A 23,722-nucleotide genomic window follows, 5' to 3' on the forward strand; every position below is an offset into this window, starting at 1 on the left:
TAATTTAGAAACAAATACGCATTTCTATTATTTTTTGGAATCTGCTACAACTTATTACTTCTAACGCCAGCATATACCTAATACTGGTTGCAGTGGTGGCTGGTGGCATTTCCATATAATCTGATATAAGTTTATGACAACATATATTGCATTTAGAAGATATAAAATAGGCCTCATCACTTACAAATTTTTCGATTACTCTTTTCAAGATAGATGAACTCAGATCATTCTGTCGACTCAATATTGTACGCACTTTACGAATGGTGGCAATCAAGCTCTTCTAGACTTCTAGAGCATTTTGGAAATAATGAATCAGGACGTAGGAACAAAGTATCGTTTCTTTCTTCATATTTATTAACTCCCATCTGCTAGCTTTCAAATTGTCGTGTTAAAATCACTTATCGTGTCCGGCATAGCGGGCAATTGAAATCTTGCGCTCTTATTGAAACACCCTACTAAACATGTCTAATGATACACATTTCATTTGACATTTCATGTGAGGTAGTTTACCATATTTATTCACAAATATTTAACTCAAAAAATTATTACGAGCTTTATTTTTTCAGCTGACAATTTTAGGCCTTATCTGACATCATTCCAAGGAAATAGTTTCACGGATTATATTAATGCTGTCTTCGTAGATGTAAGTATTTGTAGATTGAAAGTTTAAAATGTGACCTTTTTGAAAGCAATGAACAGTCACATTTCATAGTGCATAACAAGCATTATGTCCAATAATTTTTAGGTAGATATTGTCAGTAAATTGAAATCTCATTGTCTAGTCAAGAATTTTTTTGCAGGGATATACAAAACCCAGAGAATATATAGTTACGGAGTGGCCTTTGAAATCAACTGGAGGTGAATTTTGGTCGCTTGTGTATGATTACGAGTGCTCTGCTGTGGTTGTACTATGTGTTCCACCATCAAACTCTGTATGTAGGAAAACTTATTCATAATATTTAAATAAGAACCATTAAGATACGTATTATATCCTAATTTAGAGCCAAATACATAAAGGTGTTTGAACAATATGAATGCCGCATTGGGGAATTCTCCTCAATTTGGGTTATCACAGCATATGCAAGTTAAAACTGAATAATTATCAGTTTCATTCATGAATTTTTCCAATGCACAAATCATTATTCAAATACGAGGTTACAAAATTTGAATCGCTTCGTTTTTAGTTCACGATTTGACAATAGACTACTAGAAAATATAAAGGACAATGGCTTTTGTTTATAAAATGACAGCTGTTGATTTACAGCCATCATAAGGCGCGTACTCACTGACGAGCCTCAACCGCAACCGGCCATATAAAGCCCATACAATTTTACGACCGTCCTCGTTCATCGCAGGCTTTATAGACAGCCATCTTTGTCTATGTCATCAAGATATTGTATTTGTTGTCCTTTATTATCAACACATATTTCAGTCGATGTTGCCAACTTGAATAGAAATAATAATAGAAATAATAATAGAAACGAAAAAGCTTTAAATTTTAAATACCCATTATTATTTTTCATTTTTAAGTACTTAAAATAATTTTTTTGGGAAACGGTTGAAATGGTTATTTTTAAACCTTTCAAAAATACTTCATAAATAATACATCATTTTCGTCAGAAGAAGTATTCACTTTTACACGTGAACATCCTAGGGATATTCTTTTCATATCATTAGATGAACTGTTATTAGTAGGTACAGGTACAAGGTGATGATTACGATATCCAAGAGATTTCTTGTGAAGAGTGAAATACCCAAATATCAACTTAGATGTTAGCAAAAGGATATCATATTTCTGATGTGGTAGTTCAAAAAGAGCCAATTTTTCAGGAATTATTACGCTTTGTTACAGGTTTTAAATAATTATTACTGAATTTGGAATGTCGAGAACCGTAATCTCAAAATATCATTTCACTTTGCGAGTGAAAATAGATTCTATCCACCCTGTACACTATTCATTGAAATTATTTTTAGGGTTGAAAGAGCTGCATAATCACTCGCATAAAATTCATTTACAAAACTTTTGGCTACACTTCAGCATGTTGTTTGCGACATGTAAATTTGTTTGTGACATGTGAAATTTGCGATGATGACAAATATTTCAATTTTCAAATTTCATTCGCTGTTTTGAGACAGGTGTCTCGGGTCCCGGGGCGACTGAGTGGGGTTGCCAGCACGCCCACCTAAGCATTTGCAACTTTTTTCTTTGGGGCTACGTTAAGGTTGAGATTTTTAAACCTGTCAAAACTCAAGCAACGAATAACCGATTAATATCAGGCCTTACCACTATATTATGCTGAAAAGCGGTCGAAAACTTCCGAAATCGACTACATCAGTGTAGTTCAATGGTCCCTGCTGACGACCGCTCTATTAGTGATATCGTTTTCAAAATTTGGCTGCAACAACTATATTTCCTACTGATTTGAATAAGTTATGTAAACCGTTTTCCTTCAACCTTTACCAATTTGGTTCATAGCATTTCGAAACTCGTCAATCGACTATGCCGCACCCTGTACCTAGTTTTTCTGCGCCTTATTATGAAGCTCTAATAACCCTCGAAAGAATTTCAGAAAATGGCTTACAGGATGGTTTATTCTACTTGTAGGATTGAAATGATTATCAGGTTTGGGTGCTGGTGATTCGAAATTTAGTATAAATTATAAATCTAATGTTTCAAACCCTGAAAAAACATCTGAACTGCCATATCTACCTGAAGAATGAATATACTGAATGATATTACTGAAAAATGAACATTTAATGATCATCCGATGGGTCCATTAAGTTAACGAAAAGTTGAAAGCACTAATTCTGAAACTATGTCGAATATTTAGTGCCTAATTAGTGCCTATTAGTGCCGTATAAATCTTTGACAGCAACATCGTAGTTCTTGAGAAATTGATAATTCAATTTCTTGGTGCTGACTTCACGCTCAGCACCAACATTTTCGAATTACCATGAAATTTTTATACTAATATTTAGTGCTTGATTAGTGCTTTTGGAACCAATGGAAAAAAATGAACGGTTTCCATAATATCACAGATTATTTTCTTTGGTGCTGACTTCACGCTCAGCACCAACATATTGGAATATCGTGAAAATTTTTGCCGCAATAATCAGTGCCTAATTAGTGCCTATTAGTGCCGTTAAAACGGATGTGATATCATTTTTAGTTTTACAGTAATTGCCTGATGCTTTTTGAACAAGTGTGAAGTTAGCGAAAAGTTGGAAGCACTAATTCTAAAACTATGTCAAATATTTAATGCCTCATTAGTGCCAATTAGTGCCGTATAAATCTTTGGCAGCACCATTGTAGTTATTGAGTTACACGAAATTATCTGTTTTGATACACCGTAGCCATCTATGGAGAGGTATGCGAGTCATTCTCTGTAATAGATCCGTCGTCAATGCGTCATTTCATTTTCACTTAAAGCGGCTCACACATATACGACTTGGGTCGCCAATTTTGATATCGAAAAATAATAGTACTATTGATTTAAGTGGGCACAAAACTATTTTCTGAATTATTCAGATAATGTTTATATGAAATGAGATTTATTTTCACAAATATCATGATACACAAATCACACAAAAAATAATTTAGTTTAGAGGTTAAAATTACTAAATGCCCGATTCATAGATTAACGACTTTCCTCACTATATTTACTAGGAATTTGTGAAAAAGAACCTCATTTCATATAAACACTATCTGAATAATTCAGAAACTAGTTTAATGCCCAATTAAATCAATAGTACCTACTATTTTTCTTCGATATCAAGATTGGCGTCCCAAGTCGTATTTGTGTGAGCCGCTTTAGGTGATAATAAAATGACGCAATGACGACAAATCTCTTAAGCCGGCCACAGACACAGAGAGAAGACGGCGTGCAACATGCAACATGCAAAGAATGACAACCATCAACGCTCGTGTGTGGGCATGAATGTTGCATGTTGTCCGTCATTCATCTCTTCCGAACCATCCTGAAAAATTGCATGTTGCGCGAAGCATGAACGTCCGTGTGTGGCCGATTTTATGGACGAACGGACTTCTACACCAGTGCAGTAGGCAATATACATACAACAAATCAAATCGAGCAGCTGCAGCTTCAGTCTTTAATACTGTTTCTGCTCGAAATGCACCGAGGACGATGTCGGACCTGAGAAATCTCTCCCGCGAATTCCTGGAGATGGAGTTCATAGAAATTTATAGGTCCTTCCCATCTTTGTGGAAAACAAAATCCAGATAATATATGGACCGATCGAAGAAGAATTACCCATATAATGTCTTACTTGCTAAGTTGAAAGATGTTGAAAAATCTTCAACAGATGAATCGGTAAAATCAAAAATTAACACCCTTTGTGGTGGTTTCTGACGAGAATTCAAAAAAGTATTGGAATCCAAACGATCAGGCGCAGGAGAGGATGAAGTTTCCTCTCTCTCGAAGCGACTTCAATTACTTCTTTTTCACCAAACAAGCGTACGCCACTGCCATCAGAAAATATTCCTCATCTCCCACTGATGACATTTTCGAACTGACGAATTCTCACATTATTCCGCGTTCTTTTCTCTCATGTGTGTGGGCAATAAGTGCGAAAGTTGATGGTTGTCATTTGTCATTCTTTGCATGTTGCATGTTGCACGCCGTCTTCTCTCTGTGTCTGTGGCCGGCTTTACAGAGAATGACTCGCATACCTCTCCATAGATCGCTACGCGGTATCCAAACAGATGATTTCGCGTAACTCAAAAACTACAATGGTGCTGTCAGAGATTTATACGGCAATAATTGGCACTAATGAGGCACTAAATATTTGACATAGTTTCAGAATTAGTGCTTCCAATTTTTCGCTAACTTCACACTTGTTCAAAAAGCATCAGGCAATTACTCTAAAACTAAAAATGATATAGCATCCGTTTTATCGGCGTTAATGGACACTAATTAGGCACTAATTATTGCATCAAAAATTTTCACGATATTCCAATATGTTGGTGCTAGGCGTGAAGTCAGAACCAAAGGAAATAATCTGTGATTTTATGACAACCGTTCATTTATTTCCATTGGTTCCAAAAGCACTAATTAAGCACTAAATATTAGTATAAAAATTTCATGGTAATTCGAAAATGTTGGTGCTGAGCATGAAGTCAGCACCAAGAACTTGAATTATCAATTTCTCAAAAACTACAATGGTGCTGTCAAAGATTAATACGGCACTAATAGGCATTAATTATGCACTAAATGTTTGATATAGTTTCAGAATTAGTGCTTTCAACTCTTCGCTAACTTCACGGACCCTCATCTGATAATATGAGGACGATAAAACTTCTTGCAATGATTTCAGCGTTTCTTCAGTAGATTTCGAACCCAAAAGTAGTAATAAATTTTTGTGGTGATATCCTAAAGATGGACTGATTTTAAGTTCGAAATATATTGAAGAAACATTTAATTGTAAAAAAGTTTAATCGTCTGATTAGTCACCACTTCAAATTATTTGTGGATTTAGTTGTTAGGACATTACATTTGAATATGTACTAGTAACATTTGTTATATGAAGGTAAATTCAGATGGGATCATGATTCTCACATCCTACTCAAGATAAATCGGAAATACCACATTTAAGTTGCGAATTAACAAAAACTTTTAAAAGGTTTTCGATCCGGTTAATTCAGACTATCTTTAATTTTCAGCAACAATTTCCATCATTTTGGCCGGAAGGTAGAACCCCCAAAAAATATGGTCCAGTCTTCACAATCGAACATCTTTCCCATAACCATTACAGTAATATAAGAACGTGGGTTTTTCGAATTAATAAAAAGGTAAATGTTCATTAAAAAAAAGGCAATTGAAATGTACCCCATTGTATTCTTGGAGTTCTTAAAACAGTTTTAAATTGAGGACTCAAAATTCTACAGAATATTTGGTGCAATTTACTTGGAGAAATATATATTTTTTTCTCTAGATCGTTTCCTTGACTGAATTAATGGCTGGAGTCAAAGCACCACCAAAAACTGTCCAACTATTTCAACTGACCTGCTGGCCTATGGGTCATAATGTACCAACCTCAACCAACTCCCTGGTAGAGCTCATGAATATGGTGGAAAGATGGCGACAGAGAACAGAATACGGCCCAGTTTGTGTTGTATCTCCGTAAGTAAAAGCTTTTATGAAGCGATGTGGAAGAGAAATATTCAATATAGAGTGTCTAGTGATTTAATTTTGGATGTTTTTGGTCCTATCTATACAGTTATAACTATATATACAATTTCAAATAAATTATCGAGTACTAGCTCGAACCCCATGTGTTGCTCCAAGTAAGATCATCTCAAAGCATTTGTTGTACCGTTGAACATACATATACTATTGGTCTAATAAGTACTACAGTATATACAGCATATCGTTGCACTGTAATCGATTGCTGCATTGTAATTCAATGATCTTTCTAAGATTATTCTTTTGCCTTGAAAGTGAGCATGATATGGTCTTGAACCCCAAGTGTTGCTACAAATAATATAATATCAAAGCATTTGCTATACCTACTGTTGAACATCTTCCATTGGTCTAACAAGTAAGTACTAAACGATGTGCAATGTAATCAGTTACTGCATTCTAATTCAATTTGTGAATTATGTTAAACATTATTCTTCGTGATAAGCCAGGATTATGCCAGCATTAAGCAGGCATAATGTTGTCTTGAACCCCATGTGTTGCTCCAAATGATGATATTTCAGAGCATTTGTTGCGCTGTTGAAGATAGTTCTGAGATTCTAGTAATCTTACATAAAGGCGCCCCTTTAATTGTAACACCATCATGGCTCCATTTTCGTATTTTGAAGCTCTACAATATGAACATACTAGGCTGACCAGATTATCCCCAGTCCAATGACGGACGGACCTGGTGAACGTTGTACCTATATATCGTAAAAATATTTCAACAGTATATTCTTGAGGTCAAAAGAAACACTTTTTTCCTGTACCATTTTTTTCGATTCGGCCTAATAAACAGATAAAGCCATTTTAAGTTTTCATAATGAGCTGTGCCACCCCTTGAAAAACAAAATTACCCTCAGAATAACTAGCAGATATAGACATATTTGTTTGTAGCTGACAGTAATTTTTGATTTAATTGGGTTTAAGTCGTGATGGAAATTTCCAAGAAAACTTATTGGTCCTCAGAGCAAAATGCGAAGTTAGTGGATATATATAGAATGAACAGGAGTTCTCCAAATCTCTTACAATGAAAGATTCAGAGAGGAAATGGAAAGAACTTGCGTCTGTTCTTAATTCGATTCTCTGAAAGACTGGAAACACTGTTGAGATAAACTTATTTTTCAAAACTTTTGAATATTTTCATCGAAAGAAAAAGTCACTGAATTTTATTGTTCCTTTTATTTACACTGTTGAGCAAAAGAGTGTTATGAAATATAAAATGAGCTATTCGAGGTCTCATGGATTGGATAATTCATCTTTTGATTTTGTTCTCCACGTACCAACAAAGGATCTTGCCTTCTGATGTTACCCTCTCCCTGACCATGCATATATTCTATAGGAATATAGCTCAAATCGATTTCTTCATTCCTTTCATCCTCATCTTGCAGCAGTTCTACAGTATTTTCAGTACAAATGTTGTGCAGTAGCACACATGCATTTATGATTTTACTACATTTTTCTGGAGAGTAATATCATTGAGTTGAATACTCAAAGCTAATGCATTCGTTCCAGGTTGAACATTTATCGAAAAATATTCCGAGCTTCAGAGTAAATTCAGAAACACTAATTCATAAGAGTAGGGAAATACCTTCGTGAAAAGAATCAATGGAAGATCTCAATAGAAGAGAAAAACACTGTATAATAGCCGATCCAAGATAAAACTTGATGTGATCATATCTTTGAAGAGCACACAGTCTCAATTAGCCCTAAGAAAGTATAAGTCTGTTCGCATTGTTTTTTTTTTGTTATTTTTTTTTGTTTGTTTTTTTTGTGTTTTTGTAGATTCATTCCCGGTAATGGGATGCAGCAATGAATGAATGAATGCATTTTTTTGCGAAATTTCACACAATATCGAAACGACTAGCGACTACTGTCTGATAACCCCCTGAAGCAAATTACTATAGTTCTTCAGATATAAGACTCCAGAACGGTCTATTAGAAATAATTTACGAGGTACACATGGAGTTTTTTTATATCCATTACCGGTTTGAGTACATTTTTCTTTGGAGTTGTGTGTCCTAGTTGGTCAGAAAATAATTACCAAAAGATTGAGATTTAGGAAAATTCTTCTCGAATACCTTAGCCTTTATGATTTTCGTATTATATTAATGGTCTATTAGATCTAGTAAGCTCTAGTAAGGTAGATCTTTGGTTGAGTGGTTGTTATTTTTAGCTTCACCATTTACAGCCATAAAGAAGAAAAAATAAAGGACAGTGTGTGTGATGAAGCAGGTTCCGTCCATAATTTTCCTAGTACTAACCTATATCTGAATGAATATAAACCATATTTAACACTAAAGAGGTTGAGCCAATCGCTTAGAGCACACAAATTATATTTTTATTCGCGTATAACGGGGTATCCTTCAGGATATTGATTTTCTCCTAGAGTAAGCTGCCATCTGTCTCAACCTGTGCGAAGGCAGGATAATGCATAGCTGGCTCCTTCCTTATTTTCCTCTCATAGTTTCCTACCTAACAAAATTTTCAAAAAATCATAATTTGAGTTTCTGTTGTGGGGTCATCACGATATTATAAAGCAATTGTTTTGCAAATCTTAAATCAGTCCAGTGTAGTGAATTTTACCGAAATTTTCACAGAGCTACTAGTGTTTTTCTTTAGAAATTATGCCTACATAATACTCATCAGTTCTCTAATACCTGTCAGATAAATATGATCTAAAACCATAGGTGAAAGGGGGAACGAAGCTCCTTTGGAAACAAACTACAAATGCATACTTTGATTTAACTGTTCAATGTCTACATAATATGACTTACAACTGACCATTGGGGCGACTCTATCCTCCTTTTGCAATTTATCATATCTTATAACTTTTTTTCATTTGATACTGGATCTTTTCCGAAATTCATTTTATGTATAAAATTCTTGAACCAACAACACTTTCCAATTGATTAATCATTCTGCAGCGGTCTGTGTGAAAAATTTGCTCAAATTACGCGATTGTTATAATTTTCATGATCATCCATCAGGAAGAACTGATGTTTGATGGGGTTGCGACTCAGGGGTTGAAAAAAAACACTCAATTTTTTTGGCAGATATTGAGGGTAATTAAAAATTTTACAAATGAAAATCAATTAACGGATTTCAGCATTTTCATTTTTGAGTTATTGGTTGAATAAATACGAGGATGTACTGATATCTAGTTCCATGCATAAAAAAAATATTGCGCTACCATAGCAACGAACAATAACTCATTAGAAGTGTCAGTGTGAAGTTTGAGGTCAAAAAAGTAAACCAGAGAAGATGTCCACCGAAATTGTGGAAATCGAAAAATTGGAGTACCGAGCCATCATCAAGTACCTGTATTTTCTTAAATACAGGGTTAAGAGGTAAGCAGATTTACAAAGATATGCTTAATGCCTTTGGTGATCAATGTCCTTCATATGCGACCGTGAAAAATTGGACCGCAAGCTTCAAGAGAGGTAAATTTTCCATTGAAGATGATGACGGATCGGGAAGGCCAGTTTCTGTCAGTCCCCGAAAATATCGATGCAGTTCATGACATGATTTCATCAGGCCGTCGATTTGGCTTAAAACGGCTATCTGAAGCACTGAATATTTCATACGAACGCGTTCATCATATAGTTCACGTCAATTTGGACATGAGAAAACTTGCTACAAAATGGATCCCCAAATGTTTGAATGTTGACCAAAAGCGTGCAAGGGTAGAAGCATCGCGTTCGATCTGTGCTCGATTTTAAAAACAATGTAGACTTCTTATACCGAATTGTTACTATATGGTCATTTCTACGATCCAGAAACAAAGCAACAATCGATGGAATGGCGACACTCGGGTTCTCCAACACCTAAGAAGTTTAGTGTCCTAAAATCTGCTGGAAAAGTTCTTGCCTCAATTTTTTTTGTATTGCCATGGAGTAATCATAATTAATTTTTTGGATAAGGGTAGAACAATAACCGGGGATTACTGACATTACTGACCACTCTACGGGAAAAAATTAAAGAGAAAAGACGCGGAAAGCTATACAAAGGTGTTTTGTTTTTAGAGACGACGGCCCTGCACACAAATCTCATGTTGTCATGCAAAAAATTCGTGATTTAGGGTTTGAATTACCATTACACCCTCCTTATTCACCAGATTTGGCTCCATCCGATTATCATCTCTTTCCTCAACTGAAAAAAAGTTTAAAAGGTATTAAATTTTCTCTCAACGAGGAGGTAATAAAAGCTGTGGAGGTCTGATTTGCAGAGCACGAAGAAAATTTTTTGTTGCAAGGTCTAGAGACGTTGCAGGTTCGCTGTAATGAATGTATCCAATGAAGAGGAGAATATGTTGAGTAATAAAATATTTTGACATTGAAATTTTGTTTGGTTTTATAGTAGGCTAAGAATGTTTCAATATATCCTCTTAATACTTTCATTCTATATAAACGTTTAAAGTAAAGACGACATTATTCACTGATGAGATTTATCAGTTTACAATCTTCAATATTTATAAGAAGGCAAAATGAGAAATAAGAATATTCCCATGAAAAAGAACCTTCAAAATAATGTGCCTCTTTGGCATTTATGATGATTTTTTATGTGTTGCAATCCTTCTGTCTGTACCGATTTTCGATTGAAGATAAAAAAGAATTTTCGAGTCTCAAGAAATATTTTTTCATTCCCAGAGGAGGAATATTATTCGAACTGAATAGAAAATATTTTTCAATTCCGGAAAAAATTTATGTATTTCGAGTAGGCAGAAATAATTATTTTTATATCAGGCTGCCTGGCCTGATATAGGGGGGGGAGTGGGATTATGATTTTTTGTTATGTACAATTCAATATCCACAATTGCCAAAAAAACAATGGACGAATAAAATGTGAGATATTCACTCGGTTGGCCATGAAATAATTCATGGTACCTAGAACGGAGTAAGGTTGGCACCCATGAAATGTCGTTAATGTCAACAGGACGTTGACACAGCTAATAATTTGTTATAACAAAAATGCCGAAAATGATTGAAAAAGAAAGGAGACAGAGAGTTTGAGTGCTATTTAGAATTGAGAATTGAAATAGAAACCCTGATATTCTAATAATAATAAAATGGTAACTTGGGAACTTTATTTTTAGAAAAGATCTGCAATGGGAAATTTGAAAAATGAACACTTCAGTATTTTTTACACAGTATTTAATTATGCTAGTGAATGTGGAATTAATATGCATTTCTTGCCACTGCATCAGATGCATTTCAAATTTGGGACTTTTAACCAACATTATAACTCTCCTCAAGCAACTGCACATTATGTGTCATTAATTCAGTTGAAATTTTCTTCCACAGCAAAAATAAATTCATTTAAAAACTGATCTCTTGCACTTTCGATGCAGATTACTACATTGGAATCCTTTCAATCAGTTTGTATAAACGAATTCCTTCACTTTCTACGTAAATTCACATCGTGACAAATACATAATTACTGAGACTTTCACGAAGAGCGGACAACATAGCGCAGATTTATAGGCTCATCATTTTTCAAATCATAGAAAAATGGTTGAACGTTCACTGTCAAATTAAGATTGAGACTGAACCTCCAAGCTGTAGCTAAGCTATCCCATAAGCGCCATATATTTTAGGGGTGTTTTAATTTTTTCATCTTGCTCAATTCCAAACTTTTATTACTTATCGAAAAAATTTAGCGAAGATCTTTTGATTTGGAAGTTCTTTTGTTCATTAAACCATAATATTCTTTCATGATACCTATAGACGGAGAGGCAGAGTCAAAAAAGTCTCTGAATTTATTAAGCCTGGTTTTTTCTCAGGTGATTACAATCATAATATACAACAAAATGCTGCGGTCATTCAAGTGGATGTTAAAACATGTACCTCGGGTGCGCGGTCAAACATGTCGTGATCACCGACATAATTAAATTAATTTCTTAAGGCTGAAACTTTATAAATTTTTGTGTTTTAGTATGTAAATCAAAATTATAATTATGATAGTCAGTCAACGTCCAATCAAGACACAACTGGTCAGTCAGCTTTAATGTGCGTAAATAGAAGTGGGACTGGAAATCATCAAAGGATGATTAATGTCAGTAGAATGCATCAAAGATTGGGAAATTCTGTTTGCAATGCTCTTTCTAGACTGCATGCTTTGACTGGATGTGATTTTAACCCAGCTTTTCACAAGAAAGGTAAAAAAAGCCTCTGCAGATAATGAAGCAAAGCGAAGATTTTCAATAAACATTCTCTGACCTTGGACTTGCAGATGAAAGCAACCAGAATAATATGTTTAATAAGGTTCAAGAATTTGTTTGCCATTTATACGGCTTGAAAAAAATAAAATCAATTGACGACTTGACAAAGCAAGATTCGTTTCATTTTCAAAGACGTATAAATGTCTTAGCACCACAAACGATCCTTTTAAAATTAAAATAAGAAATGTAGATGGGTCGAGTATGCCACCTTGCCAATCACCCTCAAATTCCAACGGAGCTATCTCCTACTGACTACTGCTGGAAATTGGTTGATGAGAAAAAATGTGATTTTGATTGGTTCAAAGGCGATCATTCAGCACAACTTGTACAGGATGTTATTTATTATTCAACCTTTACAAAAAAATACAGGTAAAGAAATATCTTTATCTGAATTAAACAATCACAAATTCATTTATTTTTTAGATTCTGCCACACATGAGCTTGACGCCTCAGATCACGATAGTGAGAATAATGATATGCAAGATTCAGATGATGAATTATGTGGTGATTATTTATAGCTTGTTATCTTAACTAATAAATATTAGTTAAAAATGTTTGAAAATCAATGAGTTCTTACCTGTGCGTGTACCTAAGTTCGTTGAGTACACTGTTGATTTCGAACGAATATTATTTCTGAGATTTTAAGGCACAATTGCGACACGGAAGTGCCTTTTTAAAATAAATGTGTTACTTTGAATGACTATGATGTGATATGTATAGGGAGCGAAAAATTTTTAATTTCTTATCCACTGACTGACGGGCTCTGTTCTACGGAATGGCTGACTGACCATTTTATTTATTAATAATATGGTCAGTAGTAGTTACAAAAAAATTTCACGCTTAATAAACGAATTGCACCCTTATAAACGACTCAACGCACATTCGATATGACTGACCAGCTGTGTTCCGTTTGGACGTTGACTGACTATTATAATTTTGATTTACATACGAGAAAACAAAAGTTTATAAGGTTTCAGCCTTAAGAAATTGATTTTATTATGTCGGTGATCACGACATGTTTGACCGCGTACCTGAGGCACATGTTCTAACATCCACTTGACTGACCGCAGCATTTTTGTTGTAAGTATATTATGATTGTAATCACCTGAGAAAAAACCAGGCTTAATAAATTCAGAGACTTTGTTTGGCACTGCCGCTTGGATTACTACGAGGAGATACAGAGCCGAATCAACTAGAAGAGCAAATGCTATTTAAATTATTATCCAATTAATAATAATTCTATTCTTAATCTTTTACAGGGATGGTAGGACAAGATGTGGAATATATTGTGCAGCAAACGCGTGTATCGAACAAGTCATTCAGCATGGAGAGGTTGACGTATTTCAAGCTGTCAGGACTGTTAGAATACATCGTCCCCAACTTATAGAGAATATTGTAAGTTGAATGGAATTTTCAGGACAATATTCATTTATTCATAGAATGAAACCAAATACAAAATTAGATAAAAAATATGTTTACACAAAATAACGATCATTCTAAATTCATATTGAACATCGATTTACTTTACATCTCAGAGTACGGCATTTAATTCATGAAGTCGATGACAAGCCGACTGCCTTTTTTCGTTCAGTGTAGGTACATGTCTTTCTATAAGAATTGTACAGGGTGGGCAAAATTCGTTGTCTACTGAAGGGATCTCGAAAACTATATAGCAGCTAGAAGAAAACTGATAACACTTTCTCGTGTTCTCGAAAAATTTTGACTTGATTGGTATTTATTTTTATTATTTATTTATTTATTTCCGCTTCGACACCTAGGTCATTGGCGGTTTTTGCACAATAAGGTTTACAAGTCACTTATAAGATTACAGTGAGGAATAGGAAAACATAATAAGTACATTTTATAACTAAATTTTGATACAAATTGATTTGAAAAATAGAATTGTGTTGAAAGCTTCTGGTCTATTGATGTCAAGGGCATCTTCCATTTTTGAGCTAACTACACAAGATTTCCTTTGGTTTTCATAAAAATGACAATCTGTTAAAATATGCTTGACCGTAAGTTGGACGTTACATGAACTGCACTGTGGTGGTGGTTCTTTCTTCAGTAAGTATGAGTGAGAGAAATATGTATGACCAATTCGAAGTCTTCTCAGCGTTACCAGTTCATTTCTTCTAGTCACGATGGGACAGTGTTTGACAGTAGAGCGTTCAATGAACGATAATTTCGATTTTCGTTGGTGAAATATAGTAGCCCATTTCAGTTTTATTTGGTCTTTATATTTTGTGCTAAGGTCGTAGGTAGTCATGACTTCTATAGGTTGTCCCTCGTATATGGCTTCTTTTGCATATCTGTCGACCTTTTCGTTACCTTTAATTCCTGTATGAGAGGGTATCCACATCAGAGTTATTTTTGATGGTGACTGGTTTTGATTCATTAAGTCTGAGATGTTTTTGACGATTGGGTTTTTGGAGTACATATTCATAATAGCCTGAATTGAACTCAAAGAATCGGAGCAAACAAGTAGGTTTCGAAAGCTTTGAGAGACCGCATATTCAATGGCTTTCTGTATTGCAATAAGTTCGGCCGTGAAGATGGAACAATCTTCTGGGAGTTTATACATTTGGAATGTTGTATTGAAGAGATAAGCGCATCCAACTCCTTCCGTCGACTTAGCTGCATCCGTGTAAATTATTTGGCTGTTTTTATAATATGAAACTATTTCTCTGAAGTGTTGTTGAAGAATTTCTCGTTGGGTTTCAGTTTTTCTGTACTTAGTGAGATGAAGGTTGATGCTGAGTTTCTTACTGATCCAAGGTGGATGAGTTGGTTCTTCATCTATAATTGTCGGGGGGAAATCTGAGGTCAATGAGTTGTTCACCAGGTAATATAAAGGGGGCTTGAAGTGCTCATTGTTTTGGTATAATTGCTTATATTTCTGGGTGATAATTTGATTTTGGCTTGGATTCTGGGTATTACTAGAAATTCTTGCAGAGTATGTTAACTGCAACATTTGTCGGCGTAATGATAAGGGTATCTCGTTGGTTTCTTTACATAGGCTATCTGCAGGGCTGGTAATATGTGCACCTAATGCTAGCCGAAGTGCGGTGTTCTGTATGACGTCTAGCTTTTTTAAGGAGGTTTTACTAGCCGTTGAATATAAGATCGATCCATAATCCAGCTTAGACCGAATTAACGTTCTATAAATTGTTAGAAGAGTTTTCTCATCTGCTCCCCAGTGGTTGTTAGATAAAACTTTTATTATATGCAGCCTTCGGATACAACTAGCTTTGAGCTCTTTAAGGTGTTCTTGCCAATTGAGTTTTGTATCAAAAGTGATTCCGAGGAATGTGTGAGATTTGACATTTTCTAGAGGGGTGTTCGAGAGTTTCAAAAGACATGGTTTGAAACGCTTTCTTGTGAATTTCATCACTTTAGTTTTTGTCTTTGAAAAGCTGAAACCGGATGTATTTGACCATTCTTCGATTCTTTTAATACAGGCCTGTAGTATATTTTCAGTTGTTTCAGAGTTTCTACCACGGCACATTATAACAATGTCGTCGGCATAAAGTGACGGTATTATAGGTGGTGTTATTGCGGAGACAACATCATTTATGGCTACAAGGAATAGAGTAGTGCTGATCACCGAACCTTGAGGAAGTCCATTTTGTAAAATATACGATCCAGATTTGTAGTTGCCCAGTTTGACTCTAAAGGATCTTTCGCTTATGAAGTTTTGTATATAGTGTAAGATATTTCCGTCTATGTTTTTCTCCTTTAGTTTTTGCAGTAAGCGGTGCCTCCATGTTGTGTCATATGCTTTAGAAATGTCGAAAAACACTGCAATTAATTCTTGCTCATTAGCATAAGCGTCTAGAATTTCTGTATGTAATTGAACTAGGTTGTCCATTGTTGACCTATTTTTACGAAAGCCGCTTTGATACTTTGTTAGTAACTTTTCTTTCTCTAAGATATAACATATTTATTTATGATTTTCTCCATGATCTTGCACATAGTATTAGTCAGCGATATGGGACGATAACTTCTTGCTTCCATTTTGGGACATTTTGGTTTGAGTATAGGTATAACAGTCGCTTCTCTCCATTTCTTTACGAAAGTTTTCTCTAAGAAAATTTTGTTGAAAAGTTTCAGTAAGATTTCCAATCCAGATTCGGGAAGATGTTTGAGAAATACTACTGGTATTTGATCGGGGCCTGGTGAGCCATTCCTGCTATTATCCATGGCGTACTTCAATTCTTCTTGAGTTATTGGAAGATTTATTGGGCTCATATCGTCTTCATTTATGTTTAAGGGTTCTGTGAGTTCAATATGTTTTTTGTGTCTTAGGAAATCTGAGGTATAGTTATTGTCTGAAGAATTTTCTTGAAAATGTTGTGCCAGCAGTTCAACAATTTCTTTTTTATCAATGATATGTTTTTGGTTTCCATCTTTCAGTGCTGTAATTTCGGGACCTCTTCGTTTGCCTTTAATTGCGTTTATTTTTTGCCAGACTTCTTTGATGTTTGAATTAGTGTTGAGTTGAGATACATAATCCTGCCATGATTGTTTTTTTGCTTGTTTTAAAATTCGTCGTGTGATTGCTCTTTGTTTCTTGAAATTTTCGAGGTTATCAGGTGTATTTTTCTTTTTTAGTTTATATAGAAATTGTTTACTTTGTTTAACGGCATTATGACAATCGGAATTCCACCACGTATTGTAATTTTTCCTGTGCGTATTCTTCCTTTTTCCCACAAATATCTCGGCAGCTTCGTTAATCATACTCGAAAAGTTTTCTGCAAGTATGTTTACGTCATTATCTAGTACGAAAGTTTGAAATTTATCATGTAGATAGTTAGTGAAAGAGGTCCAGTCTGTGTTATTTATCTTCCAGCTTTCGGTTACTTCTTCATCATGGTTAGTTCCTGTTAGGTATGTGATTTTTATAGGAAAATGGTCGCTATCATGAAGACAATCTAAAACCTGCCAATCTATGTTGGTGCTGATACTGGCGTGTGATAACGTAAGGTCTAAGGTGGAGAAGGTTCCATTAGCCTTATTGAAATATGTGGGATCTGAGTTATTATGAAGTATGAGATCGGTCCCAATTATAATATTTTCAATGATTTTTCCCTTCTTGTTTTTATCTTTGGATCCCCATATGGGGTTATGAGCGTTGAAATCGCCTAGAAAAATCATGGGTTTAGGAAGCTGACTTATGAGTCCTTCAATTTCAGACTGCTGAAGATCGCGTTTAGGTGGGATGTAAGTGTTACATAGTGTGATTTTATTAGGTAAATTTATAGATATTGCTGTAGTTTCTAGGTTGGATTGAATGTTTAATTGCTCGGAGTGATATATTTTCTTTACAAATATAGCAGCTCCACCACTGGCTTTTCTTGCGCTTGTCCGGTTATATAAATAAGATTCGTAGTTTTTTAGAAATGGTTTGTGGCCCTCCTTTATATATGTTTCCTGTAGACACAGCATGTCGGGATCATGATCGTTTAAGATTTGCTGTATTCGTTCTAGATGGCTATAAAAGCCCTGGCAGTTCCATTGAATTATAGTGAATTTTGTGAGTGAAGTTCTCTATCCTCTCTGATTTCATGTTCATCAACTTCATCTTGTGAGCTAATGCTTAAACTACTGGACATATCCTGTTCTTCAAGTTTTGATTGAGCCTTAAGTTTATTCAGTATTTTTGTAAACTTTGTTTTTGTGGTTTTACTAGGTAGGTGTGTGTAAATATTTTCCATTGTGTGAATGATTAACTCGACGTTTTTGGTTATGCTGTATGCATTATTGAGTGGATTTTTATTTTCCATGGTGAGGTCTAGAAACTTCTTGAATTCTAGGAAATTGAACGGAAATTGTGTTGGGTCAGCCTGAAATACCTTTTCGATACCGTCTAAGTTAATGTTGGGCTTGGAATGTTTTATACTTTTTGTTTCTACTGGTTTTCAATGTATTGGGGTCAGGTGTCGCGAAAATTTGTTCGGGATTTCCTGTGCCTGATTCAGTCGTTGGTTGTGTGAGAGGGTTGATGATCTCTTCTGTATTTGGTGAATTTGGTGAACTGAAAGAAGCTCGACGTTTTTTTGGATTCTCAGGTACTTCAGTTATAGGATTTTGTTCTTCCATTAGTTCAATTTCTTTTTCTACCTCAGTATTCCTCTGGGTAGTATCAGTAGATTCAGAAGACTCAGCACTACAGGGCATTACGGTTTCCGATATATTAGGACATGTGCTGGCGATGTGGCCTTGTTCCTTGCAATTATAGCAAACCAATGTGTCAGAAGCGAGGAATATTCGGTAATTCGTTTGTTCGTGTGTAAGAAGGAAAGATGATGGAAAGCCTTCTCCTTCATCTTCTGGGGGGCTAATGAAAACTTGCCTTTTGAAACTCAATATGTGTGCAAATTCATCGCCTTCTATTCCAGCTCTTAGGAAATTTATGCTGGAGACGAGTTTAAGTCCGAGGTCTTTTAGCTTTGCTTCAATAGTTGCGTGGGGAATAGAAGGACATGCGTTCGAAATAATGATTCGCTTTGCTGGGGTTATGAATCTACGAATATGTATATCATTGCCACCTATGTTGATACTAGATCGATTTTCTAGCAATTTGTCTACGGTTTTCACTTCATCTAAGAAGATGCAGACCCGTTGGTTGGAAAGACGTGAGATGAATCTTATACACTTCGGTCCTATTAAACTGCCAATAGCTTTTATATAGTCGGAATTTCGGAGCTCTCCAATTGCGTTTAGTATGATTGCCTGCTCTTTTTTTGGAAAATTCATGGTCAGTGAGGATTTTGTTGCGTTTGCGTATGATGTTTTGGTTTGTACGGCTGAATTATTATTTGCTTGTGAGGTGGATGGTTCATTTATGATTCCTTTATTCATTGTTGTTGTCTTATCTATCATATTCAAGATAGGAAATAATCATGGGCATATTTTCTCGTGAGAAATATACGCCAGTTCGTTCGGACGGATCAACCCCGTCGAGCCAGAGCTCAATGAGATGAAAATAATCCGTTTATTCAGCAATAATCAGATTGTTCAAGTGATTTTTAAGATGGGGTTATTTCAGTATAATTTATTAGGTAAATATTATATCTTCGCTCACCGTAGATAAGGAAAAATAAATATGTGTACTTATCGGAGGTAGCACATGTGTACTCACCAACAGTTTGTACGGAACTGATTGGTATTGATTGACCTCTACAATCAACCAGTGTAGATCATTTCTCGTGAAAGAGGCTATATCTGGAAATTTATTTTTACAAATATAACACGATCTTAAAAAATTCCTCCAATTTTTGAGTGATATCAAAGATTTTTCGCTCAAAAAGGTTAAGATCATATTATGTATATTATATTTTTAATATCATTTCATACTCCTCAACGCAATTTTCATCTATCATCTGCTTAACCTCAATTAAGTTAAATTTTTGTTTCAGACTGAATATAAGTATTGCTATGATGTCGTTCTTCACTACGTTCTCCACTATCTTCAGAAGGATATAAAGGAAATGAGGGATAAACGCAAATCTTTCGAGGAAAAATGAATATGGCTCCTCTCAACCATATGATGAAACTTCGTTATTTGTTTATGGAAATGATTATTTTCATGTTAATGGAATTGTATTGTATTGATCGTATTATATTTTAATAAAACCAGGCTATAAATTGAAATCAATTTCTACTATTCATATTCGAACCAGAATTGATAAGTTACCTTCAAGAAATTGTCCATGAAAATATTAGACATGCAGTAAGTAAGATATCGCGTAAGTCTTATACCAGGTGCAATGTGGTAACATGAAATGCATGAAAAATTTATATTTTTGGAGTGATAAATGACCCCGAACCATCTTCATGGAAAATGGCTTTCGGTTTCTTAAAATTGTAGATTTTGACTTTTTCGGCGAAAATGTTCATATAGAAACAGAAAAATCGTATGCCAAATTTTGCACACTGGGTGTTGAAAATAAAAAGTGAGGCTTTCTGCTCAAAATTTATCAATAATTTCTAGAATTCTGTTACAACATCTCGCATAATCTGATATCCATTATACTTTTTCATTTTGTGCTCTAAAATAGAGTGAACAGAAAAAATCAAATAGGTCCGATTAATTTTGAATCAACCAGTGTCAGTTCCTTTATGCGAACTCGAGATTAAATTTAGCCTGGATGAGCTTCCTCCACCAACACGTTCACGACTTCATGACCCACCGGTGGGTCACGCTGGTTATTGCTAGAGGCCTTGCGTGTCCAACCGGTGGGTCACCGGTGGACACGACGGAAAATGGTCAAAAACTTGAAAAACAGACAAGTTCGACATAAAAATAGGTTATATTCATGTTTGAAATGAACATACGTAATTCAAAGAAAAGTGAAATAACGTCCACACGGGTCCCTCTGTGAATCTCTCGATGTCGCGAACGTGTTAATGGAAGCTAAATGACATTATTCATTAAATCTGTTCTCACCAGGGAACTCACGAAAAAGTATGATGGATATCAATCAGACTATTATATGAAATTTTTCACTGAAGGGTTTTTCTCAATCGAGAATTATTAGAAATTCTAAGCAGAAAGCCCCACTTTTCATTTTCAACGACCTCTTTCTCTTAAACTAGTCATATATTAGTTTTTTGTGTCCATGGAAACATTCAGAAAATTCAACAAAAAGCGTCCTTGCTTCAGTGAATTCACACACGTGCCTAAAACCCTTCATCACAACAAAATATGTAGGTAAAAGAAAAAATGAAACACCTCAATGTTCAAAAGGCCCCAGCTCATGAAGGTATGACATTAGGAAAGATTAAAGAACTTACTATATCGAAAATGGTAAAATCCTGTTGGAAATGTAGGTCAACAGGATTTTACCATTTTCGGTTCGGCTTCTCTGATGTTTCAGAAATGATTGTCTATTCTCCAATCAGGATATTTCTTACCAGAATCTTATAGAATCTTTTCATTTCTATTTCAATTATGAGGAAGCAAGTATTGCAAACCACGTTAAGATTCTGAACATGTTGAATTTTTTTATTGTCTTTGGATTTCAGGGCTTCAAATTGTGTTATTGAAAGAAATTTCTATAATTAATTATTGTGATGGGCTTTTTTTTTACCCTGGACGCTCCTCACCTTTGCTCGGGCGCCAGTGGGGCTATCAGTGAAACCCCGCGTCTCTCACAGAATCTCCTAAGAATTAGAGAGCCCGGGTAGACTTGAATGATCAGTGGAGAAGGGTAGCAGTGAAAACTAGGAAGGTAGAAGGTCTTTACCTTCTGACGGTTTTAATCGTTCACAAAGAGCACCTACCTCTTCTGACGAAAATCTAGCTGTAACTAATTAAGGGAACAAACTATCACTGTCGAAAATAACTGGCAACAAAATAAACGTTCAGTTCTTGATTCCTACTGGATTAAATTATATACAGAAATGTACAAGTAATAAAAATTTTGATGTCAACCGGCGGCCTGGTCGGTGTGGGGTGGCTGATGAAATACGGTCTCTCCAGGAAAATACGGTTGGAATAGAGGGTTAATACGGTTAAATTTCGTACGGTCACTCCAGAGGAGTACGGTGGAAATAGACAGTAAATACGGTTAACTTTTGAAATCCTGTGGCAAGTCATTCCCTCTGTAGGCGGAAATCGGTACGGTAGCTGGTCCCAGTCCAATTGCAGTGCACCCTGTCTCTCTCTCTCTCTCTATGTGACCCTCAAAATGGCTGCCAGTCAAACAGCAGGTCGGAATAAGCTGTCAACCAAAGATTATAGAGTTAACCTAACTCTATAATCTTTGCTGTCAACCTATAACTTGATCGGTCGGAAGTCGGCAATATATTAACAAAATGAGTACCAAAAATACGGTAGGAACCCCAAAGCCCTCCTGGGACCCAACGGCGGTCGAACGGTTGCTGAAGCCGGCAATCTACACAGTCTACAATATCAAGATCAAGTTTGAACGGTAGGTAATTATTTTCAGCCAGTCCAACGGACTCAAGAAAGCGGAAAATAGCGAAGATATCCAGATATCCCCTCAGGTATGGACTACGTAAGGAATAATAATGCTACAAGTGACTTGCCTTAAACTTTCAAACTCGTCGTATATCTAACTGTCCTGAAAGGTAACACACCTGATACACTCCCCTGACACCTCGATCTCAAATTTCCTGACCTTCAGCGCAAGGCCTCGAAGAAGTACCCCTCTCCGCAGTCTCCGCGGAAAACGGTCCCCTACTATTGGTACCTCATTTCCCCATTGGATATACTGAAATTGTTCGGTCAATCAAAGCTCGCAAAGAGACAGAAACAACCGAAGAGAAGGAAGAACGGAACAAGTTGAAAGACCTTTTTCGAGTCAGAAAAGTACGGTTGAACGGAAAGAATTCTGAAATATATGAATTCTGAAAACAAAAGACATATACGGCTTCCGCTACAAATATGGGACTGGTGGAAAAAAATGACATAATATCAATCGGTACAGCCCCCCTATGATAATATAACGGTTTTCTTCCAAAATATTTCGATGGTCAGGTCCTATTATGAAAGTATCGGTGAGGAATTTCCATTTGTGGCGGACCAATACCTGCCTCGTCACATTGTGTAGGAAGTAGATTTTTTCGCTAAGCGGCTATCGTATTTTTTTATTTTCAATATTCTTCAGTGAAAAGAAGCTATTTTTCTAGTATGACAGTATTTCAGGAAGTTTTTGAACAAGATCGGAAGGTGCGTGGGTACGATATCAGAATAAAAGCTAATAGTAAAATCTCAATATATATTTTCTTGTCTTGATCTTAGTTCTCTCTTTTCATTTTCAAACGAATCTCACGTTACGGAGGGTAATAAACTAGATGTAAAATTGATGTGGAAGTAATATTTGTTGCAAAATGTTTCGAAACCAGAAGAAAGATTAGCATTTTCGAGCCATTTCACAATAAAGAAATCTTCTTCCGAATATCACTAACAACGATGTAAAAAAAATTGTTCAGAAGCGATAGACATTCTGAAAGTATGAGGATCATCAAGAATTTACACATATAAATTTATCCGCAAGAAGTAATGATTTTGACAGAGTAGATTCAATCAAAATACCAACATGCTGAATCATTAATGATTCAGTCAATCATTTATTTTTCGAACATGATAATCTTTCTCCATGAGAAATTTTTTAAAAGTTTTGAAACAAAAATAACTTTCACATCAATTTAACTTGTAGTTTTTTTTCAGCAATATATCTTTGTTTGAATATTTTTGTTTTTGTTGTAGAATATATAAAGGTATTATTTTCAAGAATTTTTCTTCATAATCTGTCTTTGAAAAAATTAAAGGAAA

General features: G+C 35.3%; 1 protein-coding gene across 4 annotated transcripts in view; it reads left to right on the forward strand.

Annotated features, from left to right (window-relative positions):
* The window catches only part of LOC123307719 (receptor-type tyrosine-protein phosphatase kappa), a 59,076-nt gene extending 39,003 nt beyond the window's left edge, over positions 1-20,073 (forward strand). For all 4 annotated transcript variants that reach the window (XM_044890136.1, XM_044890135.1, XM_044890134.1 and 1 more), the window contains 6 exons: positions 567-643; positions 801-932; positions 5,681-5,809; positions 5,953-6,140; positions 13,677-13,812; positions 19,839-20,073. In XM_044890136.1, coding sequence (XP_044746071.1) covers positions 567-643; positions 801-932; positions 5,681-5,809; positions 5,953-6,140; positions 13,677-13,812; positions 19,839-19,946 — 770 coding nt within the window. In that variant the 3' untranslated portion in view covers positions 19,947-20,073. The remainder of the gene's footprint in view (positions 1-566; positions 644-800; positions 933-5,680; positions 5,810-5,952; positions 6,141-13,676; positions 13,813-19,838) is intronic.
* Positions 20,074-23,722: the final 3,649 nt, after the last annotated feature.

The sequence above is a fragment of the Coccinella septempunctata genome, chromosome 2 (genome assembly GCF_907165205.1).
Source record: "Coccinella septempunctata chromosome 2, icCocSept1.1, whole genome shotgun sequence".
Classification (NCBI taxonomy): domain Eukaryota; kingdom Metazoa; phylum Arthropoda; class Insecta; order Coleoptera; family Coccinellidae; genus Coccinella; species Coccinella septempunctata.